We start from the raw sequence: 15,053 nt of genomic DNA, 5'->3' as shown, positions 1-15,053 counted from the left end.
GGGTTGGGGCCAGGGATCGAGCCTGCAACTGAGGTACATGCCCTTGACCGGAATTGAACCTGAGACCCTTCAGTTTGAGGGCTGTTGCTCTATCCTCCAGTGATCAGGAAACTGCAGCTCGGCAAACCGTGGCTCGAGAGCCACATGCAACTCTTTGGCCCCTTCAGTGTGGCTCTTCCACAAAATACCGGCTCTTCCACAAAATACCGACTTCTGCGCATGGGCCACGAAGTTTCAATCGCACTGTACATGCGCGCCCACACGTGGCATTTTGTGGAAGAGCCACACTGAAGGGGCCAAAGAGCCGCATGTGGCTCGTAAGCCTCGGTTTGCCAACCACGGCACTAAGCCAAACCGGCTAGGGCCTTCTGGTGATTCTTATCAAGGGAATCAGGCTGGTTGGGGAAAATAGGGCTCAGGGTCTTTGCAGTCTTCTTAGCTCTTGGCACTTGTTCTCTAGTTTCCCTGTTTCCTGGGACGAGGAGATCTTCTTGTCTAAGGAAAAGGGCAGACAGGCTCTTATGCCATCCTGCATTGTCCTCAAGATACCATACTGTCTCTACACATTCCTTGGAGAGAGAAGCATGAGGTAGACGCTTATCGAGCTGCATGGATGTAGGAAAGTGCTCTGAAGCAAAAGAAAATGCCTCCAAAAATATTGCTCGGTATTTCACAAATTTACTCCCCACATAACCCCTCAGGGCAGGTGGTTGTAGGTATTGAAAGAGACTGAGTTTGGAGAGTGTCAGTGATCTGTCCTTAATCTCAAAGAGGCCCTTTTGACTCTAGAACTTAAAGTGTTAAAAATTGTCCTGCTCTCTAGTCTGGCCCAACCTCAATGCTGTTCCTTTCTGTTCTCAGGACTGTGGGCTGTGGTCAACAATGCTGGGATCCTTGGCTTACCCGCTGATGGGGAGCTCATTCCTATGATCCACTACAAACGATGCATGGACGTGAACTTCTTCGGGGCTGTGGAAGTCACGAAGGCATTTTTGCCTCTTCTTAGGAAATCCAAGGGGAGGCTGGTGAACATCAGCAGCATGGCAGGTGAGTTGGCCTTTCCCCACAAGGTTGTGCAGTGCAAGACGCGGCTCGCTGCATTCTTTGTGGGCTAACAAGAAAGCAGGACATGCTCATGCAGGGCTGGGTCATGATCAGTCAAACTGTATGTTTACTGTTGACCTTAAAACAATGAAACCTTTATCTCCTTTAAAACCTTTTTATGTACAAGCTCTAACGTACCTTCTAACTCATCTATTCATTACTAGGAATTTAAGGTTGTTGCATATTTTCACATTGGCACAAGCCAATGCACAAGCTTCCTAGGTCTGAACAGAAAATTCTTCATACAGTTAATGTCAGCATTACAGGTAACCTACTTTCAATCCTCCCTGAACTCAGCATCCTCTTTTGTTCCCTGTAAGATGAGTAGGCAAATGTCCTCATTCTGTTGGTACTTCAGAGTACCATTCTCAGTTGGCTGCCTACTAGTGTTTTCCATAAGATCATTCTCTTCATTTTGAAATCTCCCATACAATTGGGTCAGAGTGAGACATTTGATGACTCATTTCTCTCCATGTCCAAGAACAGATAGTCCACAACTTGAATCAACTTTAATAATCTCACTTTCATAAACAATGCCCTTTGTGTGAGATCACATAAGTGTGATAAAAGGTGTTATCTAGGAGTGTTTGGAAGGCCTGGGGCAGAGTGAGCCCCAGTATGGAAGCCCATGATGGATATTAAGGTCAGTCCCCACAGTTGTTTTATTTTTATTTTTATTTTTGGAGGATGGGGTGGGGATAGAAGGCATGGAGAAAGCACAGATGCACCATCAACCAAAGTGTATTACTTTACTACTGTTGCTATGACAGATAACCACAAATTTAATGGCTAACTAATACAAATTTCTCTTACAGTTCTGAAGGTGAGAGGTCTCACTGGGCTAGAATCAAGGTGTCAGCAGGGCTGCATTCCTTCTGGAGTCTCTAAGGGAGAATCAATTACATTGACTTTTCTAGCTTCTAGAAGCCTCCTGCATTCCTTGGCTCATGGCCCCTTCCTCCATCTTCCAGTTACTCCTTGACTCTGACACTCCCGCCTCAGTCTTATAAGAATTGGGGCAGGGAAGAAATGTTGCTTTTTTAAATTCTTTTCTGAAAAGTCAATCACATTATGAATATATCCTTCCCTCCCACATTTCCCATTCCTACAGGAAGGACCTTGAAACAGAAAGAGAGAGATGTCATGTAACTATACAGTTAGAATCAGTTTCAAAAGGGAGAGGAAGCCAGCTAAGCAAAGTGGAGAGAAACTGTCCAGGTTGTGAACCTATCTTTACCACTGACACCTGAGTGACCTAGGACAAAGTCCTGAACGCCTGAGCTGCAGCTTCCTCATTTTACCATGGGGCTAATAATTGCTTCTTCTTAGGGTTATGGTGAGATGAGATGAAATGACGGGTGTTTAAGCATCAGCCATACCTGGCATGTAGTGAGTTAGAGACCCAAAAGCCATCCACCATGACAATGGGGAAGAGGCCGGCTATATGTGCATCTGTGGCTTTTTATCCTGCCAGCTGCTGCATCACCACCCCTAACAGTGACAATGAGTTGCTGTTCGTCCTGCTGTTCCCTGTCACACATTAGCCCTAACAACTTACTACTTTTAGACTTGACCATGCCTTCTCTGGTAGAATTTTATCTCTTATAATCATGTGTACCATCCTTACCATATAAATAAATAGCTCTTTGACCCAAATCATGGCAAAGCAGTTAGCTAAATATTTAACCAAGGAAGAAAGGAATTGGGAGGTAATTGTTAGTCTGATTGTACAAAGGGCACTTGAAAAATCTTTATGTTTGAGAGGTCTAAAAGCTTTTTCTGGCCCCAGCCAGTTTGGCTTGGTGGATAGAGTGTCAGCCTGTGGACTGAAGGGTCCAGGGTTTGATTCTGATCAAGGGCATGTACCTCAATTGCAGACTCCTCCCCGGCGGGGGCCATAATCAGGGCACATGCAGGAGGCAACCAATCAATGAGTTTCTCTCACATCGATGTTTCTCTCTGTCTTTCCCTCTCTCTTACACTGTCTCTTAAATCAATGGGAAAATATCATCGGGTAAGGATTTAAAAAGAAAAATAATAGCCGAAACCGGTTTGGCTCAGTGGATAGAGCGTCGGCTTGCGGACTAAAGGGTCCCGGGTTCGATTCCGGTCAAGGGCATGTACCTGGGTTGCGGGCACATCCCCAGTAGGAGATGTGCAGGAGGCAGCTGATCGATGTTTCTCTCTCATCGATGTTTCTAACTCTCTATCTCTCTCCCTTCCTCTCTGTAAAAAATCAATAAAATATAAAATAAATAAAAAAAATAAATAAATAAATAAAAAATAAAAAGAAAAATAATAAATAAATAAATAAATAAATAAATAAATAAATAAAATAAAAGCTTTTTCTGGCCTGTTTGCTTCTTAAGAAATTGCAGAGTAAAACTTGTGTATGTACATGCAGTTGTAAGCTGGACTTGAACAAGAATGTCTGAAAACAAGCCTTATAAAACAACTCGGGCCTCAGGGCTTTTGAGCCAGTTGTGGTTTGAATCCTGCTCCTCTATTATTAGCTGGATGATCTAGGGTAGGTCACCTCATTTGTTTATGTATCCATTTTATTACCTATTAATGAGTGTGACCCAGCACCTGAGTTTAGGAGTCTAGGGCAGTGTTTCACAACCTCAGCATTACTGATTTTGGGAGAGGCTAATTTTCCCCAGGCGAAGGCTATATGATGCATTGTAGGATGTGGTAACCCACTAGATCAGCGGTTCTCAACCTGTGGGTCACGACCCCTTTGGGGGTCTAACAACACTTTTACAGGGGTCGCCTAAGACTATCGGAAAACACATATATAATTACATATTGTTTTTGTGATTAATCACTATGCTTTAATTATGTTCAATTTGTAACAATGAAATTGGGGGTCACCACAACATGAGGAACTGTATTAAAGGGTTGTGGCATTAAGAAGGTTGAGAACCACTGCACTAGATGTAAGTAGCACCCACCCTCAGCACTGACAAATCTTCAGAGATTGCCACATGCCCACTGGTAGGAGGGGGTCACGAAAAATCACCCCCAGTTGAGAACCTCTGATCTTGGCTGTAGATATAAATGCATTATGGATTCTGAGTGCTTACTTAGCACATTTACTGGTTAAAATGTATGAAAATTACACCAAAATAAATAGCCTTAGAGATTGTTACACGTCTATATATTATAGGTATCTGGCAGAGTTCAAGGTTCCAGCTTTGAGCCTGGTCTTACTTAGTGCAGAGAAGTTGATTGTGGGGTCATTCGTGGATTTTTTCTTGCTGAGCTGGCTACTTTAAGGAAATCAGTGATCTGGCAAATCATTCAGCCAGTCCCTCAGCTGCTTGGTGATGTGAGAGGAAGCCAAAGCTGAGGGTTGCTTTGCTGAAACTCTCATACAAAAGCCAGGGCTAGTGTAGGGCAAGAGGAAGAGAGAACAAAATTGAGTAAACTACCTCTGCACTAAATTGTATTAGACACTTGTGGTACCAAAGTCACTTAATCCCAAAGTTTGCAGGATGCAGGTATTAATTCCTTTTCTATTTTAAGTACACTATAGTCTGGGATTATCCAGCGGGTAAATGCTGGAGTCAGAATTGGAACCCGGTCTGTTTGTTTTACTATAAGTTCTGTGTTCCTCTCACTTTTCCAGACTATCAAACAAGGACATACCAGGTAAACGGGGCAAAAAAATCACAGACCCTAACTTTTAGTGCTTAAAGAATGATTAGGAGGTGTTAGCAATATAGGGTTGCCTGTCTCTTACATCAAAGCTTCTCAAATATGAATGTGTGTAGTGATCACCTGGGGATCTTTGTTAAAATGAAGATTTTGACTGGTAGATCTGAAGAGGGTAGGGCTAAGATTCTACATTTCTATGGAGCGTCCCCCAAAAATGTATACATACACTTTGAATAATTATAAAGGCAGTGCTTATTAAAATAACATTTCATTTTCAAAACTGAGCTATCAGCTGTTCAAGTGTGTATACATTTTTGGGGACACTCTGTATAATAGTTCCTAAGTAAATGCTACTGTCCTTAGGCAGCTTTTGCATTAGAATCACCAGGAGGGCTACTTAAAAACAGGAAATCAAAACTACAATGAGGTTACATTTCACACCCACTAGAATGGCTATAATAAAAAAAACAGAACACTGCCCTGGAGGGATGGCTCAGTTGGTTGGAGCATTGTCCAGTGCATCAAAAGGTTGGAGGTTCAATTCCCGGTCAGGGCCCATATGGAAGGTAATTGATCGATGTTTCTGTTTCTCTCTCTCTCTCTACCTCTCTCTCTCTCTCTTCCCTTCCCTCCCTTTCTAAAAACTAAAAAAATCAATGGAAAAAATATCCTCGAGTGAGGATTAACAACAACAAATTGCACAGAACTATAAACACAGACATAAATGAGCACAGAGATAAATGGTGAAAACTGAATAAGCTCTGTGCATTGTACCAATGTCAGTTACACGGTTTTGATATCATACTATAGTTATGTAAGACACTATCATTAGAGGAAGCTGGGTTAGGGGTAAACAACTATCAGGTACATTTTCTTTGCAACTTCCTGTGAATCTATAATTATTTCCAAACAAAAAGTTAAAAAAATACTCCCTTTCAGACATGCTTAAGGAGGGAGAATTACCTAGCTCCCAGGTAGATCTTTGGATGTACAAAGGTCATAATGTCTCCTAACATTTTGGTAAATAAAACTAAAATTTTGCATTGAAGTTTGGCATGGGAGGCCAAAAAATGAAGACCTGGCTTATTTGAAATTTTAAAAGATAAGATAAGCCTCCTTGGACAAGCTGAGAGTAAGAAGCTAGGGAAATTCCTTGACAAGTGGAATAAGGGAAACTGAGCCAAAATAATTAGACAAGGCCAAACAATTTGAGCAATTTACAGCCAGCTAATCAATCACAAGGTTTTATCTTCTCTAACCAAGGACACTTAGGAGCAAATGGTTTACACTTTCCAGACTGTCCCAAGGCAGACCGGCCACGGTCCCAGTCCCTCTTCAATAATGTTCTTTACAAATAAAACTAACCAGAAAATAACCCTGGTTCCTTTATACACTTGTCTCGATGAATCAACATATTGAAGGACACATCAGAAAAGCTAATGAATATTCGGTTAAGACCCTCTCCTGAGGGGTGGGTGGAAGTGGAAGAGGGAATAGAGGGAATAAATGGTGATGGGAAAGAAAATAAAGAAGAAAAAAAGACCCTCTAATGAGACCTCTCCTAGGATTCTAGTCACCAAGGAAAAATAAAAAAGCCTCAAGACAAAGGAACCACAGTGTGCTCTTGCTAGAGCATGCCCATGCCTTGTATCTTTGCTTATTTTCTCCTAAACTCTAAGGAACCCCACAAGACTTGCAACCAGGGGAGCAGTTGGCAGTGGCAGCTCAACCCAGGCTTACCTCTGAACCTTTTCTCTGACTTTCTCTCTTGTGTTGTTTCTTCTACCTTAAGCCCTGCCTTTGTTTCGCTGTCTCCAGCTTTAATAAATAAACTTTCAAAAATCACCTGGAGCCCTAACTGGTTTGGCTTAGTGGATAGAGCGTCGGCTTGCGGACTGAAGGGTCCCAGGTTCGATTCTGGTCAAGGGCATGTGCCTTGGTTGCGGGCACGTCCCCAGTGGGGGGTGTGCAGGGGGCAGCTGATCGATGTTTCTCTCTCATCGATGTTTCGAACTCTCTATCCCTCTCCCTTCCTCTCTGTGAAAAATCAATAAAATACATATTTTTTAAAAAATCACCTGGAATGGTATTCTTTCCTGCACAGTCAATAACCCAATCACTACTGGTAGGCCCTAGGCAGACCTGCTCCTGGCCTAGACCCAACTGGTAATGGGGTCTGGTAACAAAGCTAGAGCTTTAGAAACATCTGCCAAGGCTGCAAACAAATTTATTTTTTAATCCTCACCTGAGGACACGCATAGAGAGAGGAATGGAGGAAGGGAGAAAGGGAGGGAGAGAGAGCCAGCTGGGGATTAAACCCAAAACCCAGGTATGTGCCCTGACCAGGAATTGAACTAGCAATCTTCTGGTGTGTGGAATGATGCCCAGCCAACTGAGCCACACCAGCAGGGCCAGATGTGTTTTTTACAAATTTAAAGCAAGACTCTCTGCCAGCAAAAAATATGACCCATTTTACTGAAATACTTGCTTTATTGTGGGGTTCTGGAATGAAACCCACAATATCGCTGAGATATGCCTGTATTTCCCAAAAGGAAATTATATGAGCCAGACCAAAGTTTTAATAATCATGTAAGAAAAATAATGATAAGTAACATTCATTATTCTAGGTTTTTCTACTTCAATGCCTATGCTCTTCCCTACCCCAACCCCACATTTTATTGAGGTATAATTCACATATAACATTGTATTAAAGTGTACAACATAATTATTTGATATATGTATATATTATAAAATGATTACCACAATTAGATTAGCTAGCAACCATCACCTCACACAATTATAAATTTTTTTCTTGTGATGAGAACATTTTAAAGCTTTATTTTCAGCACCCTTTAAGTATACAATACAGTATTAACTATGGTTACCATGCAGTACAGCAGGCCCTTGAATAATGTTGTTCCATTCAACTAGTTTCATTATAATGGTGATAAGATGCTGTAGGGACTTAACTCATGTTCATGTCAATTAGCCTATAGTAAAATTAGTTTCATTATACCTCTTTTCCTTAAAGTTGCAGACCTTTCAATGATGTTAGTAAGGACATACTGTATATTACATCCCCAAATTTTATGTTATAACTGGAAGTTTATACCTCTTGACCACCTTCACCCATTTTGCCCACCTCCCACTACCCACCTCTGGAAACCATCAATTTGTTCTCTGTATCTATGAGTTTGGTTTTTTTAGATTCCACATATGAGTGAGGTCATATAGTATTTGTCTTTCTCTGTCTGACTTATATAACTTAGTATAATGTACTCAAAACCCTCAAGGTTCATTCATGTTGTTGCAAATGACAGGATTTCCTTTGTGTTTAATGACTACATAATATTCCTTTGCATATATTAAACCACATTTTCTTTATCCACTTATCTGTTGATGAATACTTTGGTTGTTTCCATGTCTTGGCTATTGTAAATAATGCTGCAATGAACATGGGGGTGCAGACACTATGCTCTTTTTTTTTTCATTGAGATCATTGTACATTTACTTAAGTTGTAAGGAAGAGTATAAGAGATCTTATGTACCATTTACCCAGGTTCCTCTAATGCAGTGGTTCTCAACCTGTGGGTCGCGACCCCTTTGGTGGTTGAACGACTCTTTCACAGGGGTCGCCTAAGACCATCCTGCATATCAGGTATTTACATTACAATTCATAACAGTAGCAACATTACAGTTATGAAGTAGCAATGAAAATAATTTTATGGTTGGGTCACAGCATGAGGAACTGTATTTAAAGGGCCAGAAGGTTGAGAACCACTGCTCTAAGGGTAAAATTTTGCAAAATTATCTATATAATAAAAGCCTAAGCGACCATTATGGTGGAATGACTAGACAACTGGTCACTATGATGCACACTGACCACCATGGGGCAGACGCTCAATGCAGGAGCTGCCCCCTGGTGGTCAGTGTGCTCAGCCAGAAGCTGGGCTCACAGCTGGCAAGTACAGCGGTAGTAGCGGGAGCCTCTCCCGCCTCCACGGCAGCACTAAGGAGCAGCGAGCAGGTGGGCAGTAAGGAGTGAGGGGTCCCGGACTACGAGAGGGATGTCTGACTGCTGGCTTAGGTCTGCTCCCCATCCCAGACTGCGAGAGGGCGCAGGCCAGATTGAGGAATCACCCCCCACCTCCAGTGCACGAATTTCATGCACTGGGCCTCTAGTAGTGCAATATTATAACCAGCATATCCGCCAATTTTATTCATTTTTTTTCCAGTTTTACTTATACTCATGTGTATATTTGGTTTCATACATTTTACCATCTCATATTTTAAAGTGCATTGTGTGAATTTTTTCAGATTAAGGCTAGATAGTTTAATTCAAAGTATGGATTCATTAAGTGACCGGGAATGGCCAATGTCTTTACTAAGACTGCCATTAAAGAAACCAGGTCACAGTCATTGCAGTCATGCTTTCCCTGTATGAAGAAATGAGCTCAGTGTTTTGTGGGGGCCCAGGAAGGAGCTAAAAGCCTATTTAGAAACAAGAGTTTGTTCTACCAACTACAGACTTAAGGGAATGACTTAAGTATCCCTTAATAAATGATCCTTAATAAATGTTAGATATGGGCATGCGACATATTTTGTAGTCTCAAATGCTCCTGCTAAAAACTAACTTTTGGATAGAGGTAGGATTCAGGCAAGACAGCTCAGGGATAGGAAGATGTTCTTCCATGGATAAAGTATGTCCAACTGAAAGAAATCACTTGCAAAATTCTAAAGCTAAGAGAACAAAGACAAGCACATGTGCAAAACTAGTCTCATGTTTGGTTTGGTGAGAATCACCAAGGCTGGGAAAACTGGTGAAACTGGGAAGCATGGAAAGGTAAGATCCTCCTCCCAACCCTAGCTAGTTGTATAAATGTCCTAAGGATTACAGGCAGAGAAAAATACCCATGAAGTCATCTCTGGCATTTGCTGAAAATGTCTATGGTCTCTTGAAGCAAGGTGGTTGCTTTAAAAAAAATTTAAAATTGAGATATAATTGATATACAATAAACTGCTCATATTTAAAGTACACAATTTGATAAATTCAGACATATGTATATACTCAGGAAACCATCACCACACAATCAAGATAGTGAGCACGTCCATCATCCCCCAAAACTTCCTTCTTCCCCTTTCTACTCCCTCCCCGGTCCCATGGCAGATAATACTTAGTGGATCACAAAATGAAAACATCAGCCTTGATTATTTTTTTCTTCCATTATTTCCATAGGAGGGGTCCCACTGTTCAAGATGGCGGCCTATGGCTCATCCAAGGCAGCTCTGACCATGTTTTCGGCAGTCATGAGACAAGAGCTTTCCAAATGGGAAGTTAAAGTCTCTAACATCCAGCCTGGAGGCTTCAAAACAAGTAGGTATCTGAGCCTAAGAGACTTGCAATGTTCGTCCTGGGAAGGATGCTAAAGGTCCTCTGTTCTGCTCAAACTGAATGCCTCAGAAGTCAACTAAAGAGGGGTTGGGATGGATGGGCCTCTTTTAAGAATAGAGGGGCAAGTGCTAGGTTCTTTTTTCCAATCTATGGTTGCTCCCCTGCATTCTTCCACGAAGGAATTACGTTTTGATGTCATGTATTTTATAAACACCACCTCCTCCCCTCTGACCCACTTGTTTTCTACCCTGGGAGGAGATGGCCATCCTCCCCTCTGTCCTTCCAGAATTTCTGAACTCTGGGCAGATGCAGACCACCCCCGTGGCTCAGTGCTTAGTTCTGAGGCATCAAACATTTAATCTTTAAAAAGCCCGTCTAATAAAAGACCATAAAATGGGGAGGGTTGCTAACTTACTAAAGAACAAACCCAGAGGTTTTAATGTTAATCAGGAGGATCATGACTGAGTGAAAGGCCTCTTTTGGGAGGGAGATGGGAGAGAAAGAGGCCTGGGCCACCCGCGGTGAAAGAGTAGATCAGGGCTGTATGAATGAAGGAAAGATAAGGATTGAAAGGATTTTCCACGCTGGGGACTCCCTGGGTTGAGAGGAGAAATGAATGGGTCAAAGATAATGCCAAATGTGACAGACTGAGAGACTGGTATAGAAGACATGACACCAAGAGAAGAAAGTTGACTGACAGCAAGTGTATGGGGTAAATGATGAAATTTGACTTTGAACCTGACAGGAGGGACGAGGGTTTGGTGACACAGACAAAGGAAACTTCCAACACAGAGAGAAAACCTCCAGTTAAGCTACAGTTTCAAGGATTCCCCCGAAATTGTTATGGCTAACATTTTGGGGGAGCTGTTCTTCTCAGAAAGTAGCCACGTTCTACATATTCTTTCCTGATGTTGTTGATATTATTCATTTTTAAATTGATAAATATATCATACACACAGTTTAACAATTTATTATAAAAACTCTTGTCCTTAACATCCAGATAAAAAAATAAAACATTTCCAGCCCCCAGAAGCCCCTATATGATCCTCTCCGGTCATAGCCTTCTCCCATTCCCAAAACATGCCCACTCTCTTACTTTTTGTAGTTTTGGTTGTTGTTTTTCTTTACAATGATATATCCATACATGCATCCCCAAATAACAAAGTTTGGCTATACTCAATTCCGGAACTTTGAAAGGAATCAGCATGTTTATATTCTATTGTGTCTGGCTTCTTTCACTCAATGTTGTTTCCACAATTCATCTAAGTTGTGTGTAGCTGTGGTTCATTCATTTTCATTGCTATATAGTATCCTGTGAATATGCCACAATTTTTCTATAGTTGATGGGATATTTGGGTCACTTTGGAAAATTATGAAGAATTCTTCCATGAACCTTCTGTCACATGTACTGTGGTGTATGTGTACATGATTTTTTCCTACAACACATACCCAGGAGTGGAATGACCAGATCATAGAGTTTAATTATCTTCATCTTTACTGGATAATACCAAACTGTTTTCTAAAATATTGTTTCAATTTATAGCCTCACCCTTCCCATATAAGTCTTGTATGTCTTAGTCTATGTTGAGTGTAATTGGATTTCACTGGCTTACATTTCAGAGTGAGGCTCCCCTTAGTTCTGAGGGACAGGTTTAATTGACCTAATTCTCCAGGTGAGGACACTGAAGTGAAGTGGGTAATATACACCCAGTATGGGTGTGTGGCACACCACGAAGGTAGGGAATTTGAAACCAGATCCTTAGGTGTAGTGCTGGATTCTTTCTTTCCTACTGGACTGCCCTCAGTTTAAAGCTGATATTTGATGGGCTCTCTGAAGGCAGGAGGCTAGACAATGGAGGGCTGAGGACTCAAGGTGAAGAATAATGCATGAAGGAGGGGACAGGGCAAGAATAAGAATCTTAGGGACACAAGGAGCTTCTGAAGACATTCAAGGAGACACACCAAATTTTTTTTAGTGTCCTGCAATAAAAACAGCTAAAACATATTGCATGCTTAGCCGGTTTTAAGCAGTTGGCATGCACAATTTCACTTAATTCTATGAAGCAAGCATTGTAATGATCACATTTTATAGGGAGAAAACTGAGACTCAGAGAATTTAAGGAATTTCCCAAGCCACAGAGCTGATATGAGGCAATATGAGGCAGAGATGGGTTTTGGATCCAGATAGTTTTAACGATTTCATTGTGTGTAGCCCAAAGTGGCAGGGGATGGGTGAGTGGGTGTCAAAAGTGGCAGATGAAGATTGATAAAGGGCTGGTGGCTTTGACACCAATAAAGAGAGCTTTGGGGAATCAAAATAGAGTACCCACAAGAGTGGTTAGAAAGTCCATGAGGTATTTAAAAAGAAAGTAGAAAGGGAAAGGAATCCCCTACCAGTGGTTCTCAACCTTCTGGCCCTTTAAATACAGTTCCTCATGTTGTGACCCAACCATAAAATTATTTTCGTTGCTACTTCATAACTGTAATGTTGCGACTGTTATGAATTGTAATGTAAATATCTGACATGCAGGATGGTCTTAGGCGACCCCTGTGAAAGGGTCGTTCGACCCTCAAAGGGGTCGCAACCCACAGGTTGAGAACCGCTGCCCTAGCCTGTGAAAGCAGAGACTGGGGGGAGGTAGCTGGAGGAACAATAGTTCACTCAAACATGTTTTTCATGACTCAGAAACCTCCAGAATAATTGTCAGGGTAATCATTTCTTTAAATACTGCGTGTGCCTTCATAAAAAGAAATGAGCAATTGAAACCCCGTTTACATTCCCATGAGTGTAATTGGATTTCACTGGCTTACATTTCAGAGTGAGGCTCCCCACACAGTCCTGATACTGGGGAGTCAACCAAGCTCGAAAACAAAGGCTCATCCCCACAGCAATCCCCGGGCAATCACATACTTTGCAGGAGGGAGCATGAATTGCTGCAATCTTTCTGGAAAAATATCTAGCAGTAGCAATTAAAATTCAAAATACATGTGCCTTTTGACCGGGGACCACACTTTGGGGACTGTAATCTACAGAAGTAAATGCTGAAATACAAAAGGATATAATATGCAAGGCAATTTATGGCAGAGCCGCCTAAAATGGTGAAACCTAGGAAGGACTTTGATTGAGATGTGGAAAATTCTGCTGCTCTGGTTTCAATCTATAGCCATTGATCAGAAGGCAGATTTGTGATTTATTACTAAGCAAAAGCAAGCAAACAAACATGAAAACAAATTCCTTTTTGTTTTTTGTTTATTCCTGGTAAAACAGAATTCACTCAAAGCCTTTTACATATATACTAGAGGCCCGATGCACGAAATTCATGCACAAGGCGCGTGGGGAGGGGGGGGTCCCTCAGCCCAGCCTGCACCCTCTCCAATCCGGGACCCCTACACCTTTTTGTTATCTAACTAACCTCTTCACATTTAAAAAAATTAACTGAAATACCACCTACTCTAGGAAATCCTCTTCGAACAAATCTCTTTACAATGTATTAAGTATTTTCATAGTATACCATTCTTTTTCTTTAGCAGCAACTTAGAGTGGATGCAATCTGCTTCTCATTCTTGCCTCTGAATTCTTTCTTGCCTCTGAATTCGCTCTTGTAATAGCGAAGCTTATCCAATTTACATTTGCCCTTCAAGGGCTTATATTCCGTTCAGTTTCTAGTTGGCTCCCTGCTTTTTTTAAAAGCAATAAATTTGGGCTGTGATAGTAAACCTCACTTGTAATCAAGCCTGTAGGTCTCCATATCTGAATATTTCTATAATACCTATCACTTTAGCATAGCAGAGATGGTGTTCAATTATAGAAAATAACAATAAATGATCATTTGATTTTCTAGTAATATTTTATAGCAAGATGTATTATTCTAGTAATTTAACTATTACAAAACTGGGCATACAGAAATAAATCACATTGAACAATAAAGAATGTCTCAAATATCAAAGCATAGTACACTTAGGGCCTCCCTTGTCCTGTGCCTCAGATATCATAGCACAGTACACAGTTCACATGGAACTCAGCTTCCTTTAAAATAGGAAAGGATGCCATACTCATGAAGCAGCTACTTCCACACATATGTTTTCTAATTTAATTCATAGCACATACTCTGTACTAATTGTTGGAAAATCACCCTAGCAATTGCCTCTGTCCCTCTCTGTATTGTTGCCTTACATTCTGATGTCATTACAGCGCTTTCATCACCCACTCGCTCTAATAAGATTGTGAATTACTTAAGGGCAGAGATCATGACTGGAGCTTGTGTTTCTCTGTCATGGTGCCTAGATAAATACTCAAATGCCATCCAGTCCAAATGACTGTGATGAGAGAGGCCCACTGGATCATTTGCTGGAGACTCTAATTTTATTTTACGGGCCTCACTTGTTTTGCGCCTTTACAGAGGGTGAGTAGGGGCTGAGGAATTTGGGGAAAACCAGACAGAATTCTCCCTCATGCAAGATTTTGCTAAGCTGGCGCCCGGGACCACTGGGTATTTGTCCATTTAAAACCCAGACACTGCCGAAACCGGTCTGGCTCAGTGGATAGAGCGTCGGCCTGCGGACTGAAAGGTCCCGGGTTCGATTCTGGTCAAGGGCATGTACGTTGGTTGCGGGCACACCCCCAGTAGGAGATGTGCAGGAGGCAGCTGGTCGATGTTTCTCTCTCATCGATGTTTCTAACTCTCTATCCCTCTCTCTTCCTCTCTGTAAAAAATCAATAAAATATATTTTTAAAAAAAAACAAAACAAAACAAAAAACCCGGACACACAGCAATAACAAAGGCACGGGTGGGACCTGGGGTGGTGCTCCTGACTCTGGGGAGAGGGAGACTTCCCGGGACTCGGGAAACTACTATCAACCAAAAAATCAGAGAAGCACAGAGGATGATCAAAAACC

General features: G+C 41.6%; 1 protein-coding gene across 1 annotated transcript in view; it reads left to right on the top strand.

The window, feature by feature from the left end:
• The window catches only part of HSD17B2 (hydroxysteroid 17-beta dehydrogenase 2), a 57,139-nt gene that overhangs the window by 39,265 nt on the left and 2,821 nt on the right, over positions 1–15,053 (top strand). Inside the window, exons 3-4 of the mRNA XM_006087039.3 lie at positions 862–1,047; positions 10,001–10,138. Coding sequence (XP_006087101.1) covers positions 862–1,047; positions 10,001–10,138 — 324 coding nt within the window. The remainder of the gene's footprint in view (positions 1–861; positions 1,048–10,000; positions 10,139–15,053) is intronic.

This window comes from Myotis lucifugus, unplaced genomic scaffold (genome assembly GCF_000147115.1).
Source record: "Myotis lucifugus unplaced genomic scaffold, Myoluc2.0 scaffold_35, whole genome shotgun sequence".
NCBI classification, from domain to species: Eukaryota; Metazoa; Chordata; class Mammalia; order Chiroptera; family Vespertilionidae; genus Myotis; species Myotis lucifugus.
This window is presented reverse-complemented; position numbering and strand designations above follow the sequence as displayed.